The 19941-nt window shown below is 43.4% G+C and overlaps 1 protein-coding gene across 7 annotated transcripts in view; it reads left to right on the top strand.

Moving 5' to 3' along the window:
- The window catches only part of efcab11 (EF-hand calcium binding domain 11), a 132342-nt gene that overhangs the window by 12450 nt on the left and 99951 nt on the right, over positions 1–19941 (top strand). For 6 of the 7 annotated variants that reach the window (XR_012098185.1, XM_073039377.1, XM_073039375.1 and 3 more), the window contains exons 3-5: positions 489–537; positions 5307–5408; positions 7308–7398. Coding sequence is in view for 6 of the 7 variants with exons in the window: in XM_073039377.1 (XP_072895478.1) it covers positions 489–537; positions 5307–5408; positions 7308–7398 (242 nt within the window). In the remaining variant the exon portion in view is untranslated. Of the gene's footprint in view, positions 1–488; positions 538–5306; positions 5409–7307; positions 7399–13647; positions 13778–19941 lie in introns of those variants that run through there. The other variant, XM_073039376.1, reaches the window with a different exon arrangement.

Raw genomic sequence — 19941 nt, 5'->3', positions numbered from 1 at the left:
TCGAGCGAGCTGCTCAGTCTCTGTTTGTTTCTTGTGTCATTAGGAATTCACCTGTTTAGGAAGGGTCGAGCGGCGTGGTAGTGTAGTGGATAGCATAACACTTTACAGTGCCAGCGATCGGGGTTCAATTCCTGTTGCTGTCTTTAAGGAGTTTGTATGTTCTCTCCCGACATTGGGATTTCCTCCAGGTGCTCCGGTTTCTTTTCACAGTCCAAGATGTACAGGGTGAGGGTTAGTAAGTTGTGGACATTTTGTGTTGGCACCAGAAGTGTAGTGACATTTGCAGGCCACTCCCAGCACGTCTTCAGACAGTTGGTCATCGACGTAAATGACGCATTTCACTGTTTGTTTTGATGTATGTGTGACAAATGTAGCTAATCTTTAAATCTGTGAACTCCGTTTCAGTCCTGGCTTACATCTGCTTCTTCAGCATGCTGTTGCCTTGAATTATTGCAGGATGTCAGTGAACCTATTATTACCTGTTACAGGTGGAGACAGACATACTGCTGGCTTCAGTGCAGGAGAAACATTTACCAGGTCAGTACCACTTAATACTCCAGCGTAAAGGGAAGAATTGCTTTGGGCAAAGGTGAGCACCTTGGGCTTTCCTCTTTGGAGCAAAGATGGATGAGAGGTGGCTTGATCAAGGTGTACCAAGGTGATAAGAAGCATAGACTGAGTGGACAGCCAGCGACCTTTTCTCATGGCAGAAATAGCTAAGAAGAGGGGACATAATTTTAAGGTGATTGTAGGAAAGTTTAGAGGGGATGTCAGAGTTAAGTATTTTTTACGCAGAGTTGTGGGTGCATAGAACGCACTGCCAGGGGTGGTGGTAGAGACAGATACATTAGGGATTAGATTCATGTGTATGGTTGGATGACAATTGAACTTGAATGTAAAAATGAAAAGGCCTTGCAAAGTTTATGCTTGTAAACTTTTTTATTATGAATAAGGTTTATTTTGTTAAAAGGAATGAGTGGCAATCGGTAGCGTAGGGGTTAGCATTACATATTATAATGCCAGCAACCCGGGTTTAATTTCCATCCCTGTCTTTAAGCAGTTTGTACATTCTTCCTGTGACTATGTGGGTTTTCTCTGAGTGCTCTGGTTTCCTCCCACGTTCCAAAGACGTATGACCTCGTAGGTTAATTGGTCACGTAATTAGGCGGTAGGTATAGGGAGATGCCAGAGGTAGGATGTTTACACAGAGTGATGGGTATGTGGAAAGCCCTGCCAAGGTTGGAGGTAGAGGCAGATGCATTAAAGACATTTAAGAGACTCTTAGGTATCTTGGATGGTAGAAAAATGGAAGGCAATGAAGAGGGAAGGGTTAAGTTGATCTGAGAGTAGTTTAAAAGATCGGCACATTGTGGACCAATGGGCCTGTACTGTGTTTTAATGTTCTATGTTATAATTATGTGGGATAAAATGGCCAAAATCCATCTAGTTTGAATGAACTGGGTGAAGAAACCAAGAATTATGAGTCAGAATAAATAAGGCTTGGTTTAACCTTTAACATCAGAGATTCTGCAGATGTTGGAAACCCAGGGCAACACAAAATGCTGGAGGAACTTAGCAGGCCAAGCAGCATCTACATGGAAGAATAAACAGTTGATATTTTGGGCTGAACCCTTCACCAGGACTGGAATAGAAAGGTGGGGGGGGGGGGGGGGCAGAAGCCAGAACATGAAAGTAGGGAGAGGAGAAGGAATACAAGCCGGCAGGTTATAGGTGAGACCCAGTGGATGAGTGGGAGAGGGGCAATGAAGTGAGAAGCTGGGAGGTGATAGATTGAAGAAGAAGGAATCTGATAGGAGAGGACAGTTTAACTTCTTGTCTGAAAGCCAGCTCTCCCTGCAGTGCAGTTCTCCTTCAGTACTGTGAGCACTACACGTTCAAGTTAAAGTTTAATTGTCATTTAACCATACACATGAATACAGCCAAACAAAACAGCGTTCCTCCAGGACCAAGGTCCAAAACACAGAACCGACAGTCACTCACGGCACACAGCACATATAGTTATGATGGCAGAAAAACATACAGTCACAAAAACAACGTAGATCAAAGTCCCTGATTGTCATGCGTGTAGATTGATGGAGCATAGATGTTGTCCTGGAGCCATGTTTCTGCAAGAACAAGTACTGTATGCAGCAGTTCCTCATCACGTGCCAATGCAGCCACAGACAAATGCAATCCAGCTTGTCTTCTGCTGAGTGAACAGTGGAAGGCAGCACTGATGTGAGGTGCCCGTTCCCAGCCCAGTATGAATTCCTCTCCCACACTGCCTCCAGCAGTTCTTCTCCTAGGAGGCTGGCTGCAACAGGCGACACCATGGCATTAGGACCTGGACCATGCAACACCCGAGGCAACGCAGGTCCCCCACTGCCAGTCTGGCCAATGAACCAGAGTAACACGTGAGTGTCTGCAAGCTGTCTTTGGTTAGACCGCATTTGGAGTATTGTGAGCAGCATTGTGATCCTTATCCAAGGAAAGATGTGCTGACATTGGAGAGGTTCCAGAGAAGGATCACGTGAATGATCCCGGGAATAAACAGATTAATGTCTGAGAAGTGTTTGATGGTGCTGGTCCTGTACTCGCTGGATTTTAGAAAAACGAGGGGGGATCTCATTGAAACCTATCAAATAGTGAAAGGCCGAGTTAGAGTGGACGTGCAGAGGGTGCTTTCAATAGAAGGGGAGTCTAGGACCAGAGGGCACAGCCGCAGAATGGAAGGATGTCCCTTTGAAACAGAGATGAGGAGTTTCTTTAGCCAGAGAGTGATGAATCTGTTGAATTCACTGCCATCTGTGCAGGCCAAGTCATTGGGTACATTTAAAGTGGAGGTTGATAGGTTCCTAATTAGTAAGGGTGTCAAAGGTTACAGGGAAAAGGCAGGAGAATGGGGTTGAGTGGAGTCTTAGGATATTTTTATAGCGGAGGTTTAAAGATGTGTCCTGTGTCCTGTTTCACTCACAAACCTTGAGCTTGTTTAAGATTCCCTATTGTTTCTGCAGTTCACTCTCAAAGGGTCAAAGGTCAAATTTAATGTCAGAGAAATGTATACAATATACATCTTGAAATGCATTTTCTTCGCAAACATCTACAGAAACAGAGAAGTGCCCCAGAGAATGAACAACAGTTAAACGTGAGAACCCCAAAGTCCCCCCCAGCTCCCCCCTCCCACACATAAGTGGCAGTGAGCAACAATCCCCCTCCCCCCACCAGCAAAAAAAATCAGTACTATCACCGAGCCCAAATGTGTGCTAGGCAACAGCAAAGACACAGACCAAAGTTACCCCGAAGGCTTCGCATTTCATCCGACATTCAACAACCCACTGGTTCTCTCTCCTGGCAAGGGAGAGGGAGGTGTCCCCCATTTTCACAGTGAGAGGGAGACATAACAACAACCCACTGGTTTACGATGTTAAAAGTCTGTTTCATTGCTTTTTCCAAGCTCTGTGTCCAAAGATTGCAAGGACCTCGGGTATTTGGGCCTACAGCAAAAGATTTTCCGTTCTCCCCGTCGACACACGAGTCTTTTGCCATGACACCAACCCTCGATCCGCCCGTCTCCAGAGCCCCGAGATCCCAGGCTTCCGAACACGATCGAGGTTCTCAGGCCAAGCCCTTGGCATGTCGAATAGCAGCCAGTCATGGAACCCATTCCCTCAAAGAACCGAAGCCTGCGTGTAGCTCCAGGTCAGGGTCTTCAAAAGAACCCTGAAAGAGAGAAATAAAGATATTAAAGGTAGAAATAGAACCCTTTCCGAAGATGCAAGCAAAGGAGTCGTCATTAGGAATCGCCCAGATGTCACACTCCTGAACATTACAGAAGAAAGATATCTTGGTTTGACCAATGTATGTCAGGGCCATCTTGCCAGATGACCCCACCCCAGCCACAAGTAGACTCTGCCCAATACATTACAGGCATGGTCTCCCCACCATCGGTAGTATCTGTAAGAGGCAGCATCCACCATCAAAGACCCCCACGTCCAGACGATGCCATCTTCTCACAGCTACCATTAGGCAGAAGGTACAGACACCCAAAGTCCCACACCACCAGGTTCAGGAACAGTTGTTCCCCTTCAACCATTCGGTTGTTGAACCAACCCAGCATAACCCTGATCACTGCAGTTTGGCGACACTGTGACCACTTTGATCACTTTGGCATTGAAATGGTGTTTTATTGTTCTGATTGTTTTCTTGTAAAAATATGTGTATAATTTATGTTTAATTAGATTTTTTGTGAATGCTGCTGATACAATGCATCTGCAATGCTGCTGCAGGTAAGGTTTTCATCACACCTGTGCAAACATGGACTTGCATGCATGATAATAAACCTGAATTTGACTTGTTTTGGAACTTTGGGAAAGTGAAATGTTACTGGCTGGTGTTACGTACCCCGTAACTGGGTCACTTACCAGCGAAGATAGAGAGGTCCGTTGAAGTCTGATGGTAGTATTTTTAACAGTATTTATTGATAGAAATACGCAAAAATAATATCAATGCAAACACACAGATAATATACGTCGTCAATACTAAATCTAAAAGCACGGGTATAATAATAATCAATAAGAAATAAGCTGTATCGTTGTCTAGGGGATAATGAATTGTCCAATGGAAATATATAGTTCGTTCAGTTCACACAGGCTGCAGCCGTTGGGGACCCTGTGTGGCAATTGTTGGAGAGAGAGACGGGTTAAAACTTGCCCATTCCGTTTATGATGTCAATCCTTCGAGAGTCGTTGGGAGTTGAGTTCCCCGTTGTTAGCTAAAAACCGTTTCTCCGTGGCAAAGGTCACCGATTCCGGGCAAATGGAAGCGGACGCACGTGGCCTTCCACCTGCTTTCGCTATTACGGGATCGCTAGCGTTTCTTCTGGTGCGTCTGAGGGGCTGTTCCCACAGACCCTCTTTTTATCCTGACTCACAGGGTCTCAGGTGTCAATCAGGTTGGGATGATGCAATCCCTCCACCAACCTCCTCCTTGGTTCATTGCCTGGGGCTTTGATTGCATCGTACAGGATGCAATACACAAGTCCGTCTCCAAGAGACAATAGCCGGTATCAATGGGTCCGCCTTTCGGAGGCCAGGACACATTCCAACCCTTTTGTGGATTCTGCCTGTCTTTCTCTCATTTCCTGTGTCCCCTGAACTGACTTAATAGTGATCTTGCGATTCTCACAAAGGAGGGGGCTACCCCGCACCCTTCGGCCCCTCAGAGCTGTGGCACATTTGTAACACTGGCAAGGAGTTAAAAGGGGGATGGCTTGTGTGGCTTACTTGTTGTGTCCTGTTCCTTTATAGGCTTACCCCCGGACCAGTTCACAAGCCTCATGTGCAGAAAGCTGGCAGCTCTGGACCGCTATGAAGAGGCGAGGCAGATCTTCTCAGCGTTTGATGTACACTGTAGGTTTATTTCACCTGGCCATGCAGTTGCAGTTTGTGCTAGTGTTTTCTTACTGCTTCTTCCCCGAAGCTCTGTTTCCTTTTGGCCTGTTGAAACTCTACAAAACTCTTATTAGACCACACATGGAGTACTGTGTTCAGTTCTGGTTGCCTCATTATAGGAAGGATGTGGCAGCCTCAGAGAGGGTGCAGAGGAGATTTACCAGGATGCTGCCTGGATTGGAGAGCATGTTTTATCAGGATAGGTTGAGCAAACTAGGGCTTTTCTCTTTGGAGCAAAGGAGGATGATAGAGGTGACTTGATAGATGTGTACCAGATGATAGACATAGAGAGAGTAGGTAGCCAAAGACTTTTTCCCAGGGCAGAGATAGAAGGGGGCATAATTTTATGGTGATTGGAGGAAAGTATGGGGTGTGGAGTCAAAGGTTCTTTCCACAGAGTAGTGAGTCCATGGAATGTCCTGCCGAGCTGGTGATAGAAACAAATACATTTCAGTATCTCAGAAACTCTTAGACAGGCACATGGATGAAAGTAAAATGGAGTGCTATGGTGGAGGGAAGGATCAGATTGATTTTGGATTAGGTTAAAAGGTTGGCACAGCATCATAAGCTGGAGGACCTGTTCTATGTTCTGATGTTCCTAATGTCAGCGCTATTTGCACACGGTGCTGCATTCAAGAGTTCAATGGTGATGTTTCTTCCTTGGGTCCAGAATACAGGAGCAATTAAAGTTCAAAGTACATTTATTATCAAAGTATGTATGTGGTGTACAACCCTGGGATTTGTCTTTTCACAGACAGCCACAAAACAAGAAAACCATGGAAACTGTTCAATGAGAAACATCAAACACCCAACGGTTAAAAAAAAAACAAATTGGCAAACAGCAAACAATGAGTGAAAAGCCCAGAATATAAAACATCAAACCACAGAGTCATTGAAACAGTTTAGGGATGTTCAGTTTGGTTCAGTTCAGTTCAGTTTGGTGCTGTGTCGTTCATTGACTGCAGGCCAGGCTATACGGAGAGACTAGACATGCCAGGAGTTTAGGAGATTGAGAGGTGAGCTTACGAAGGTTTAGGAAATCATAAGGGCCATTAAGGTAAATGGTCACAGTTTTTCCCAGAGAACTAAACAGCTTAGGTCTAAGATCAGGGGAAGAGCAATGAATTAAAAGGGACCAGAGGGGCTCCTTTTTTGAAGAAAAGTGGTGGGTAAATGGAACGAGCTGCTAGCCCTGCTACAACATTTAAGATTGTTGTACGGGTACGTGCAAAGGAAAGGTTTAAAGGGATGTGGGCCAAATGCAGGCCAATGGGACTCGCTCCCACTGGCTATGCCCCCTTAGAAACATCCAGTGAAGTGCATGACTTGTGTTAAAGATGTGCCGGGGGCAGCCCGCAAGTGTCACCACTCTTCTGGTGCCAACTTAGAATGCCTACAACTTACAAACCCTCACCCACATGGAAAGTGGGAGGAAACCAGAGCACCCAGAGAAAAGCCACGAGGTCACGGGGAGAATGTGGAAATTCCTTACGGACAGCAGTGGGAATCGAACCCCAAGCCTACGGCTGGTGTTGTAAAGCATCACACTAACCGCTAAGCTCCCGTGCCGCTCCATGGCTTCATGACTCAAAATGAATCCCAACCTGCCGACATCCGGATAATGCATTGACAGAGCATTGTGGCTACAGGTCATCCCAAGGCATCCCAGAGCTACACTACCATGCCACCCTTTATGGAAATGCTGATCCAGTTTTCCTCTCTTTGCCCCTTTCTGATCAAGCTTTTGGTGACCTGTACTAACTTTGATAATATTTTGTTCAGAGAATGCTCCTCTGACGTACTTAGTGAGATGGAAGATGCTAGATGGATGACAAATTGCCTCTAATTCATTTCCAGGTCGAAATTTTCTGACAGTGGAGGATTTTAAGAGAGCGTTTGCAAAAGTCACCCCCCATCTGCCTGACCAAACCGTGCTTGAAGCCTTCAGGTAGGTTGTTGCAATGTTTCAGCAAGATAGCTCCTTTGGTTGGGCTCAGTGATGTGGCTTGTTGTGAACAAAACAACATAGAAGGTGTCACTGGGAAATGTACAGTAAGTCTTAATTCACAAAACAAACCTCCATGAGCGAGTGAGTCCGGGTGAATTCAAAGGATGCAGTGTTCAATACAAAGATAACAATTGACTACAGTTTCAATTGTTCTGTCACCTACTTTGACCGTGGCACTGGAAGCATGGCTAAACTTGCGGGCTGACCCCAGTACAGTCCTCACCAATTGTCGCAAACGAGACATTTCACTGTATGTTCGGATGTGCATGTGACAAATGTATGTCAAAACATACATGTGACATGTTTTGGTCACCTTCCTACAGGAAAGATGTAAGCAAGGTTGGAAGAGTACAGAGAAAATTTACAAGGATGTTGCCACATCTGGAGGACCCGAGTTATAAAGAAATATTGAACATGTTAGGAATTTATTCTCTGGAATGTAGAAGATTGAGAGGAGATTTGATAGAGGTCTTCAAAATTATGTGGAGTATAGGTAGGGGTAAATGCAAGCAAGCTTTCTCCACTGAGGTTGGCTGGGACTACGACCAGAGGTCATAGGTTAAGGGTGAAAGGTGAGAAGCTTAAGGGGAATGGGGGAGGAAAATTCATCATTCAGAGTGTCGTGAAAGTGTAGAATGAGCTGCCAGCACAAGTGGTCTATGCGATCTGGATTTCAATAATTAAGAGAAGTTTGGATAAATACATGGATGGCGGAGGTATGGGTGGCTATGGTACCATTGCAGATCAGTGGGAGTAGGCAGTTTAAATGGTTTGGCATGGGCTAGATGGGCTGAATGGCCTGCTTCTGTGTTGTACCTTATGACTCTAAATAAGTAACACTAATGTGCAAATAGCTAATGCTTAACTTTAACATTAGGAATATAGTCAGATAAATTTACAGTTGCAAGTTTACAATTGCAGCACATCACAACTTGCAAGAGCCCCTCTGGATATTCAATACTAGTGTCTGCTTCAAAAGCCAGACACACAAAATATATCTCTTTGGTTAGTGCTGAGGGATGGCTTCATGAATATACAACTAACCAGAAGGTTAAGTGACAAAATAGATCCGTCTTGAACTGTGCATTAAGTGGCAGGGATACACCTTTAACAATGTGCTAATAGCAGGAACATTGATTTATTGTACTTTCCTATGCAATTTTAATGAGACAGAATGAGAATGATTGGTTTCACTAGCTGCAAAGAATACAGGTTTTATTTCCTGAAGACCAGTTCCTATTTTAGTTTATCCATAATTATGCTATCCATAATGCCATAATTTCAGAGTGATCCCTAACGTGGCTTTTGCATGTGCTCTCTCCCAGAAATTGGTTAATTATATGCACTCATTCATGTTTGCGCAGGTGTAATAATAAACCTACTTGCGGCAGCATCATAGGCACATAGCATCAGATACACAGTGTTCACAAGAAAATCAAATTGTGTAAGAAAGAGCTCAATTAGAACAAGAAGTAATCAAGTCCACTGTAGTGCTAAGTGGCCTTAGTGCTGCTATGCTGAGGTGATTAGGGACGTGCAGGTTGGTTCAAGAACCAAATAGCTGAATGGAATTGCCCGTAGCTCACTCATCCGAGTTGTTGAATCTGGTGGCTTCTTTACCTCCACCAATGGTAGCTTCAAGAAGATGGCATGCTGCGGGTGTTGAGGTTCATTGTTAGATGTTGCCTTCCGTACTGTTGATTAGAAGATTAGCTTTATTTGTCACATGGTCTACGACTTAAGGTTCAAAGTGGAGGAGGGGCATGTGGGAATGGAAAACCATATCTCTCTGCATTTGGAGCACACGGACACTGCTTATGTGGTGACGGTGGACTTCACCTTGAAATCTACCCACACCCGTGGAAGAGTCTGCATTTCTAGTTTCAAACCCGCAGATCCAGAGTTAATGCAAATAGTCTTGATCCTGAGGAACTGCCTAAGAAGAAGTTGACTGAGGTCAGAATTGGAAGAACTGATTTCTTTTGAGGGTTATTGGCCAAATCGAGAAATAGTGAAAACCTTGAAAATGAGAATCAGAATTTTTAACAAGGAAAAATGGGAAATCAAGCTCAAAAGTTGTCCAAATTTTCTTGGATTTTTTTAATATAACAAATGTCACTGATGCAGGTGTTCGTGTTTCTTGCAGTTCAAAAATAAATTCCAGCAATGTACAGAATATTTCATTAGGAGTTTGCAGAGACTTGGTATGTCAGCAAAGACACTTGTAGATTTCCTCAGATGTACTGTTGAGAGCATTCTAACTGGTCGCATCACCGTCTGGTATGGAGGGTCGCTGAACAGGATCGGAAAAATCTGCAGGAAGTTGTAAACTTAACCAGCTCTATCATGGGCACTAACCTCCCCAGCCAGCATCAAGGACACGTTCAAAAGACGATGCTTCTGTCTTTAAGGACCCCCATCACCCAGGTCATGCCCTCTTCTGATTGCAGGGAAGTAGTACAGGAGCCTGAAGACACACACTCAATGATTTAGGAACAGCTTCTTTCTATCCACCACTTCTGAATGGATCTTGTACCCAAGAACTCTACTTCACTCATTTCTTCCTCTCCTTTTGTACTAATTTAATTTAGTTTATTATATGTACTTATTGTAATTGATAGTTTATTATTATGTATAGGAATGGTCTTCTGGCATAAAACAACAAATTTTGCAACATATGCCTGGGATATTAAACCTGATAAACCTGATTAAAAGTGACGACTTGACTCGACATTCTGATTTAGAAAGGAACAAAAAGTCCAAATTAAGTTGCTCCAAATAAACCTTAATCATTTTGATTATGCATTAAATATTCTTTATCACTGGGATCTTCCATAAACTTACCCTTTGTAGATGATTGGAAGATAACTTTGGTGTCCAATAATTTACTTGATTTCTTGTATGGTCTCTTGAAACCTTCCCAGTAATATCCCGTGACGTTTGTGTTGGAATAAAAGTCAGTATATGCAGTACGCCAATTCTCCAGGAGGTGGCGCTTGAGGGCCATTATTGATTGAAATTGTTTTATTTTGCATGAAATACGTGAATGGAAAGTTTTTTCTGCTAGCTTCTAGAATTAACTATGCAAACTTCGGAATCACATTTATTATCACTGACGTGTTGTAAAATGTGCTGTTTTTGTTTGGCAATAATACAGTGCAATACATAAAAACTGTTATAAATTACAATACAAAGTATTGTATTAAAGAAGTGCAAGAGGAGAGTAAATTAATGAGGTAGTGTTCACAGACTGTTCAGAAATCTGATGGCAGAGGTGAAGAAACGTTCCTAGAATGTTGAGTGTGCATCTTCAGGCTCCTGTACCTCTCTCTGATGGTAGTATGGGAAGAGGGCAGCTGCTGGATGGTGAGGGTCCTTCAAACCCCATGGGGATGAATAAAGTATCTATCTATCTATCTCTATCTAAGTCACTTTTTATTGTCATTTCAACCATAACTGCTGGTACAGTACACAGTAAAAATGAGACAACGTTTTTCAGGACCATGGTGCTACATGAAACAGTACAAAAACACTGAACTACATGAGAACAACACAGAAAAAAGAAACTACACTAGACTGCAGACCTACCCAGGACTGCATAAAGCACACAAAAACAGTGCAGGCATTACAATAAATAATAAACAAGACAATAGGCACAGTAAAGGGCAGTAAGTTGGTATCAGTCCAGTCTCTGGGTATTGAGGAGTCTGATAGCTTGGGGGAAGAAACTGTTACATAGTCTGGTTGTGAGAGCCCGAAAGCTTCGGTGCCTTTTCCCAGACGGCAGGAGGGAGAAGAGTTTGTATGAGGGGTGTGTGGGGTCCTTCATAATGTTGTTTGCCTTGCGGATGCAGCGTGTAGTGTAAATGTCATGGTGGATGCTAACTTTTTGAGGCTAGTAGTGCTCATGATGAAGGTGAGTGAGTTGGCAACTCTGCACCATTTCATCTTCATGCCCTCTAGTATGGAGATGCATTGGAGCCTCCACACCAGATAGTGATGCGACCAGTCTAGTGATGCATCACAGTCCAGAATACTCTCCTTCTATGTACATCTATAGAAATCTGCTAGACACACCAAATCTCCTGAAGCACCTATTGAAATATAGCCACTGTCATGCTCTTCCTACATCTTCTAAAGACCCCACTGCTCATTGTAAAGTTGTGATCCTTTTTCCTCACCATCCTTCTCTTTACAACCATCGGGGAGGAGGTATTGGAGCCTGAAGACCCATACTGAGTGATTCAGACAGACAGACATACTTTATTGATCCTGAGTGTTCCCAGCATTTTCTGTTTACCAGCCTCGGCAGATTTTTCACTGACATTTATAGAAGTTAGTTTTTTGCAGAAACTGTGAAATTAAGATTTCAGGTTTTTGTATCTTCCCCTTCTTACCTTTAAATCTGTGCCCACTAGTTTAAGGTTCCTCTACCCTGGGAAAAAGACAGACCTTTCACCTTGTCAAGTTCAAGTTTATTGTCTTTCAACCATACAGCCAAAAAAAATGATGTTCTTCTGGGCCAAGATGCACAACACAGTACATATAACTCACACAATAGATAAAGTAATGTTATCACAAATAAATTAAAAAATAATAACACATATTCCACAAGATTGACATTTAGCACAACATGCATTTTCAACACAAGTTTAAATAGTGAACAGTATAACACTGCTGGCACCTCATATGTAATGAGACCTGAGTAGTGGCTGGGAGTTCAATGATCTTAAGGCCTGGGGGAAGAACCTGTTTCCCATCCTAACAGTCACTGTCCAAATGCTATGGTTCCTCCTGCCTGATGGTGGGATGGATGGGAGGGACAGCGCTCCTGATGAATATCTCTGATGGGTGAAAGAGAGACCCCTGCGATCCTCAGATGCCTTTCATTTCCCGTACCAGACAGTGATGCGGCTGGTCAGGACGCTCTCAGTGGTGCTCCTGTAAAATTTGATTAGAATTTGGGGGGAAGGGGGTGGGAGTGGGGAACATCACTCACCTCAGTCTCCTTAGGAAGTGGAATCGCTGTTGTGCTTTCTTGACTGCAGAAGTGATGTAGAGGTGAGATTGTTCATGATGTGCACTGCCAGAAACTTGCTGCTCTGAACTCTCTCTGCGGAGGAGCCATTTATGTGCAGAGGGGTCAGCCTGTACCTTCCTAAAGTCTGTATAGCCTTGTGCACGTTGAGACTCGAGGTGCGCTCGCGCTATTCTACCAGCCGCTCTACCTCCTGCCGCTACACCGTCTTTGATGAGGCCAACCACTGTGGTGTTATTAGCGAACATGATGAGTTGGTTTGAGTTGCATCCTGAGTCAGCAGCAGGTTGTTCTATGCCCCTCGTGACTGGGTAGTTTGTTTGTATGGTTCTCATTGTGAGCTTCACCCTGAAGCTTCACAGCAGGGATGTGCAAGACCTTTTCTTGTAACCCTCTTCTCTAATTGTAGCCATGAGGGTTGGAGCCTGCCTGTTGCTGGTGTTTGGAAAACCTGTTTGCACACTTGCTTTGCTTGCTCCACTGTCTGTGGGAGGGAGTGGTAGACGGCTGCTATTTGCACTTTAAATCCAAGAACAATGGATGTGGTGTTCTTTGATGAGTGAGAATTTCTCCACAAGGACTCTCTCCTCTGAGTCAGGCTGATGAACAAAAATACACCTAAACTGACCGCCACCATAGTTCTCAGTGGTGGAGGTGTATAGTATAGAAACAGGCCATTCAGCCCACCACACCAACGGCAGCCATCTGCATTGCCCAGTTCCGGGGGTTAGAAGTGATGGGAGAGGATGCAGTAATGTAAATTCATTTATTATTGTCACGTAACTTGGTCTTGTAAATAATCCAATTCATCACATCTGGGCATTAGGGTAGTACAAGGGAAAACAATAAGAGTGTAGGATATGGTGTTGCGGGTACAGAGAAGATGTAGTGAAGGCTGGCTATAAAGGGCAAGGTCACAAAGTGGTCAGTTGTAAGGTCAAGAGTCCATCTTTTCATACCCGGGAATCATTCAGTATTCAAGTGGAGTTTATTGTCAGGTGCGAAGTATCACCGACACATATCATGAAACGTGTTGTTTTGCGGCAGCAGTTCAGTGTAATCCATAAATAAAAATAAACCCCAGCAAAATAGTGAGAAAATAGTTACACATCTGGCGAAGAAGGATGCTTATGTGAGAATGCTTTTTTCAGACTACAGTTCGGCATTCAATACCATAGTTCCCTCCAGGCTCAACAAGAAGCTTAGAGACCTCGGACTTCACCCTGCCTTGGGCAGCTGGATCCTGGACTTCCTGTCAGATCGCTGGCAGGTGGTAAGGGTGGACTCCCTCACCTCTGCCCCTCAACACAGGTGCGCCCCTCAGGGCTGTGTACTAAGCCCCCTCCTTTACTCTCTGTACACCCATGACTATGTTGCCAGCCACAGCTTCAATCTGCTAATTAAATTTGCTGATGACACTGCACTGATTGGCCTAATCTCAAATAATTACAAGGCAGCCTACAGTGAAGAAGTCATCACCCTGAAACAACCTCTCCCTCAATGTCACAAAAACAAAGGAGCTGGTTGTGGACTACAGGAGGAATGGAGATAGGCTAACCCCTGTTGACGTCAATGGATCTGGGGTTGAGAGGATGAACAGCTTTAAGTTCCTCGGCATAAACATCACCGAAGACCTCACGTGGTCTGTACAGATTGGCTGTGTGGTGAAAAAAGCACAACAATGCCTCTTTCATCTCAGACGGTTGAAGAGATTTGGTATGGGCCCCCAAATCCTAAGAACTTTCTGCAGGGGCACAATTGAGAGCATCCTGACTGGCTGCATCACTGCCTGGTACGGGAACTGTGCTTCCCTCAGTCACAGGACTCTGCAGAGAGTGGTGCGGACAGCCCAGGGTATCTGAAGTTGTGAACTTCCCATGATTCAGGACATTTACAGCAACAGGTGTGTAAAGAGGGCCCGAAGGATCATTGGGGACCCAAGTCACCCCAACCACAAACTGTTCCAGCTGCTACCATCCGGAAAACAGTACCGCAGCATAAAACCCAGGACCAATAGGCTCTGGGACAGCTTCTTCACCCAGGCCATCAGACTGATTAAGTCATGCTGACGCAACTGTATTTCTATGTTATATTGACTGTCCTGTTGTACATACTATTTATTATAAATGACTATAAATTGCCCATTTAGACGGAGAGGTAACATAAAAAAATTTACTCCTTATGTATATGAAGGATGTAAGTAATAAAGTCAATTCAGAAAGTGTTCATGGACAGTTTGGAAATCTGATTGCGTAGTGAAGGAAGCTATTTTTAAAATGTTGAGTGTGTGTCTTCAGGACATGTCCTGGATGGTGCTGGAAAAACCTGCAATAGCATTACAAACACATAGGTTGAGCTGCAGTGAAGGGAAAGCAAAAAGACTGCAAACCACAACTCATACACCATAAGGCATAGATGCAGAATTAGGCCATTCAGCCCATCGAATCTGCTCCACCATTTCGTCGTGGCTGATTTATTATCCCTGTCAACCCCATTGTCCTGCTTTCTCCCTGTAACCTTTGACGCCCTGACTAATCAAGAACCTATCAATCTCTGCTTTAAATATTCTCAATGACTTGGCTTTTACGGCTGTCTGTGGCAATTAATTCCGCAGATTTACCACCCTCTAGCTAAGGAAATTCCTCCTAATCTCTGTTCTAAATGGACATTCCTCTATCCTGAGACCATGGCCCCTGGTCCTAGACTCACCCATATAGAAAGCATCCTCTCCACATCCACTCTATCTGGGAGATCCCTCCTCATTCTTCTGAATGGCAGTGAGTACAGGCCCAGAGTAATCAAACACTCCTCATACATTAACCCTTTCATTCTCAGAATCACTCTCATGAACCTCCTCAGGTCCGCCTCCAGTGCCAGCACATCTTTTCATAGATCAGGGGCACAAAACTGCTCTCCATACTCTAAATGAGGTCTAACCAGTACCTTATATAGCCTCAGTATTACATCCTTGCTTTTATACTCTAATCTTCTCAAAATTTATGCTTTTACACAACCAGCAGTGATAGATATGAAATTGAGTCAGATTTTTATAAGTAAACAACAAAAATTTATTAACCTCTATTCAAAACCATCGAAAAGTAAACAAACAACTAACTTAAACGGAAGTTAACGGTGTTTTGCGTCTATAGTTATCAAACAGTCGAACTTAGAGAGAATTCTTAACAGAGCTTATTCTGGCACAGTCTTAAAGTGGTAGTTTAAAAAGTCCAAGTGATTTATGAAATAATTGAGAGAACCAGCAATGATCCAATCCAGCGATAAGCTGAGCCTTGAAGAAAAGAGGAAACTGCTGACGTGGATCCCAGCCCAATAAATGCCTTTTCCGAAGATCCTGAAGAATAAGATTTCTCAAAGTAGCTGACCTTTCGCCGGAGGTGGTCAGTACACACCTGAGGGGCTAACCAAAAGTGCGTGCCAAACTTCCCGTCAATCACTTCGATACACACAGAACGCCTTTGATTCCTACCCAATTCTTTGGGTTCGCTTGAAGCTGGTATTTCTTCACTCTCTCTCTCCTTCTACGATTATGTAACCACCGACTATGACTCCCAGCAAAACAACTACGCAACAAATCATTGTCTCCCCTTTTATACCAGCGGGACATGCCACCACATGACATCACATCACCCCACTATCAGAAGATAATTACATCGTACCAATATCACAAGACAGTTACATCATCCCAATATCATATAAGACATCAAGCTCATGAGAAACTCACGGGACAGGTAACATTGCTAACATTACATTACCTTCCTTACCGGTGATTCAACCTGCAAGTTAACCTTTAGGGAATCCTACGCAAGGACCCTCAAGTCTGTTTGTAACTCTGATTTTTTAATTTTTTCCCCATTTACAAAATAATCTGCAACTTCATTTCTTCTACCAAAGTGTATGACTTCATCTGAAATGAAGTTGCAGATTATTTTGTAAATGGGGAAAAAATTAAAAAATCAGAGTTACAAACAGACTTGAGGGTCCTTGCGTAGGATTCCCTAAAGGTTAACTTGCAGGTTGAATCACCGGTAAGGAAGGTAATGTAATGTCAGCAATGTTACCTGTCCCGTAAGTGTATGACCATACACTTACCGACATTGTATTTCATCTGCCTCTTCTTTGCCCATTCTCTCAATATAGGTCCTTCTGCAGACTCCCTGCTTCCTCAACACTACCTACCTCTCCACCTATTTTCTAATGTCCACAAAGCCATCAATTATGTCATCCAAATCACTGACATATAACATGAAAAGAAGCATCCAATATCAATCCCTGTGGAACACCTCGAGTCACTGGCAGCCAACCAGAAAAGGTCACTCTTTGCCTTCTGCCAGTAAACTAATCTTCTATACATGCTGTCCTGTATTACCATGAGCTCTTAACTTGTTACGCAGCCTCATGTGTGGCACTTTGTTAAAGGCTTTCTGAAAATCCAAGTCAACAACATCCACTGACTCTCTTTCGTCTATCCTGCCTGTTATTTCCTCAGAGAATTCCAATAGATTTGTCATGCAAGATTTCCCCTTAAGGAAACCATGCTGACTTTGTCCTATTTTATCATGTTGTTTACAATATATATTAATGATTTAGACGAGGGAATTAAATGCAGCATCTCCAAGTTTGGGGATGACACGAAGCTGGGCGGCAGTGTTAGCTGTGAGGAGGATGCTAAGAGGATGCAGGGTGACTTGGATAGGTTAGGTGAGTGGGCAAATTCATGGCAGATGCAATTTAATGTGGATAAATGTCAGGTTATCCACCTTGGTGGCAAGAACAGGAAAACATTATCTGAATGGTGGCCGATTAGGAAAAGGGGAGGTGCAACAAGACCTGGGTGTCATTGTACACCAGTCATTGAAAATGGGCATGCAGGTACAGCAGGGGGTAAAAAAGGCGAATGGTATGTTGGCATTCATAGCAAGAGGATTTGAGTACAGGAGCAGGGAGGTTCTACTGCAGTTGTATAAGGCCTTGGTGAGACCACACTTGGAGTATTGTGTGCAGTTTTGGTCCCCTAATCTGAGGAAAGACATTCTTGCCATAGAGGGAGTACAAAGAAGGTTCACCAGATTGATTCCTGGAATGGCAGGACTTTCATATGAAGAAAGACTGGATCGACTAGGCTTATACTCGCTGGAATTTAGAAGATTGAGGGGGGATCTTATTGAAACGTATAAAATTCTAAAGGATTGGACAGGCTAGATGCAGGAAGATTGTTCCCGATGTTGGGGAAGTCCAGAATGAGGGGTCACAGTTTAAGGATAAAGGGGAAGCCTTTTAGGACCGAGATGAGGAAAAACTTCTTCACACAGAGAGTGGTGAATCTGTTGAATTCTCTGCCACAGGAAACAGTTGAGGCCAGTTCATTGGCTATATTTAAGAGGAAGTTAGATATGGCCCTTGTGGCTAAAGGGATCAGGGGGTATGGAGAGAAAGCAGGTACAGGGTTCTGAGTTGGATGATCAGCCATGATCATACTGAATGGCGGTGCAAGCTCGAAGGGCCGAATGGCCTACTCCTGCACCTATTTTCTATGTTTCTATGTGCTTCCAAGTACCCTGAAACCACAACTTTAATAATGGATTCCAATATCTTCCCAACCACTGGAGTCAGGCTAACTGATCAATAATTTGCTTTCTTCTGCCTCCCTCCCTTCTTAAAGAGTGGAGTGATATTTTCAATTTTCCAGTCCTCTGGAACTATTCCAGAATCTAGTGATTCTTAAAAGATCATTGTTAATGCCTCCACAATCTCTTCAACTACCTCTTTCAGGACCCTGGAGTGTACACCAGGGTGATCAAGGTGACCTATCTACCATTACACCTTTCAGCTTCCCAAGCAGCTTCTCCTGAATAAGTGCAACTGCACTCACTTCTGCCTCTTGACACTCTCAAATTTCTGCCATACTGCTAGTGTCTTCCATAGTGAAGACCGATACAAAAATTTATTAAGTTCATCTGCAATTTCTATGTCCCTGTTACTATCTCTCTAATATAAATTTTCAGCAGCCTGGCGTCCAATCTCATTTCTCCTTAACTTTGTATATCTGAAAATGCTTTTGGTATTCTCATTTACATTATTGGCTAGCTTACCTTCGTATTTCATCATTTTTCTCATGGTTTTTTTTAGTTATCATCTGTTCGTTTTTAAAAGCTTCCCAATCCTCTCACTTCCCACTAGTTTTTGCCTTAGTATATGCCTTCTTTTTTCTGTTGTCTGTAACTTGTCTTTAACCGCTGCCCTCAAAGCCCTCAGTGGAGTAAAGGGAATTCGAAGGCACGAGAGAGTAGCTGGTTGCTCATTGCTACCATCAAAGAGTAGGTACAGGAGCCTGAAGACACACACTCAATGTTTCAGGAATGTTGCCTCTGCCATCAGATTTCTGAATAGACAATGAACTCATGATCATTACTTCAGTATTTTTCCCTCTCTTTTTGCACTACTTATTTAATTCTTTTTTTCATATTTTCTTATTTTTTATAGTTTTTATTATGTATTGCCATGTACTGCTACCACAAAACAACGTATTTCACAAGCTATTCCCTGTGATATTAAACCTAATTCTGATTCTCCATTTAGAATACTTCTTCATTTTTCAGAAGGTATCTATCCTGTGCCTTCCAATTTGCGCCCAGAAACTCCAGCCATTTCTGTACTGTCATTGTCTCTGTTAGTGTCCCCTTCCAGTCAACTTTGACCAGCTATTCTCTTGTGCCTCTGAATTCCCTGTACTCCACTGTAATAGTAGTTCATCTGACTTTATCTTCTCAAGCTACAGGGTGAATTCTATCATATTATGATCACTGACTCCTAACGGTTCCTTTACCTTAAGCTCCCCAATCAAATCTGGTTTAATTACACAGCACCCAGTCCAGAATTGCCTTTCCCCAGTGGGTTCAACCACAAGCTGCTCTAAAAAGCCATCTTCTTAGCATTCTACAAATTCTCTCTCTTGCAATCCAGCCTGATTTTCCCTATCTACCTGCAAATTGAAATCCCCTATGACTATTGTAGCATTGCACTTTTTACACGCCTTTTTTATCTTCCATTGTAACGTATATCCCGTGATCTGGCTATTATTCAGAGGCCTGTATATAACACTCATCAGGGTCTTTTTACCCTTACAGTTTCTTAATGCTTCCCACAAGTTTTGTACATCTTCCAATGCACTGTCACCGCTTTCTAAGGATTTGATTTCATATTTTACCAACAGAGCCACATCCTTGGATGTTAAGCTCCCACCTATGATCTTTAAGCCATGATTCAGAAACACCCACATTTTACCTGCCAATTTCTAAATGAACTACAAGATCATTTACCTTATTCCGTATACTGTATGCATTCAAATGTAACACCTTCAATCCTGTATTAATAATTCTTTTCAATTTTGGTTCCATTTGCACCTCAGCCCATCTCACTGATTGCAA

Source organism: Hemitrygon akajei, chromosome 3, assembly GCF_048418815.1.
Source record: "Hemitrygon akajei chromosome 3, sHemAka1.3, whole genome shotgun sequence".
Taxonomy (NCBI): domain Eukaryota; kingdom Metazoa; phylum Chordata; class Chondrichthyes; order Myliobatiformes; family Dasyatidae; genus Hemitrygon; species Hemitrygon akajei.
Note: the sequence above shows the minus strand (reverse complement) of the source record. Positions and strands in the feature narration are given on the sequence as shown.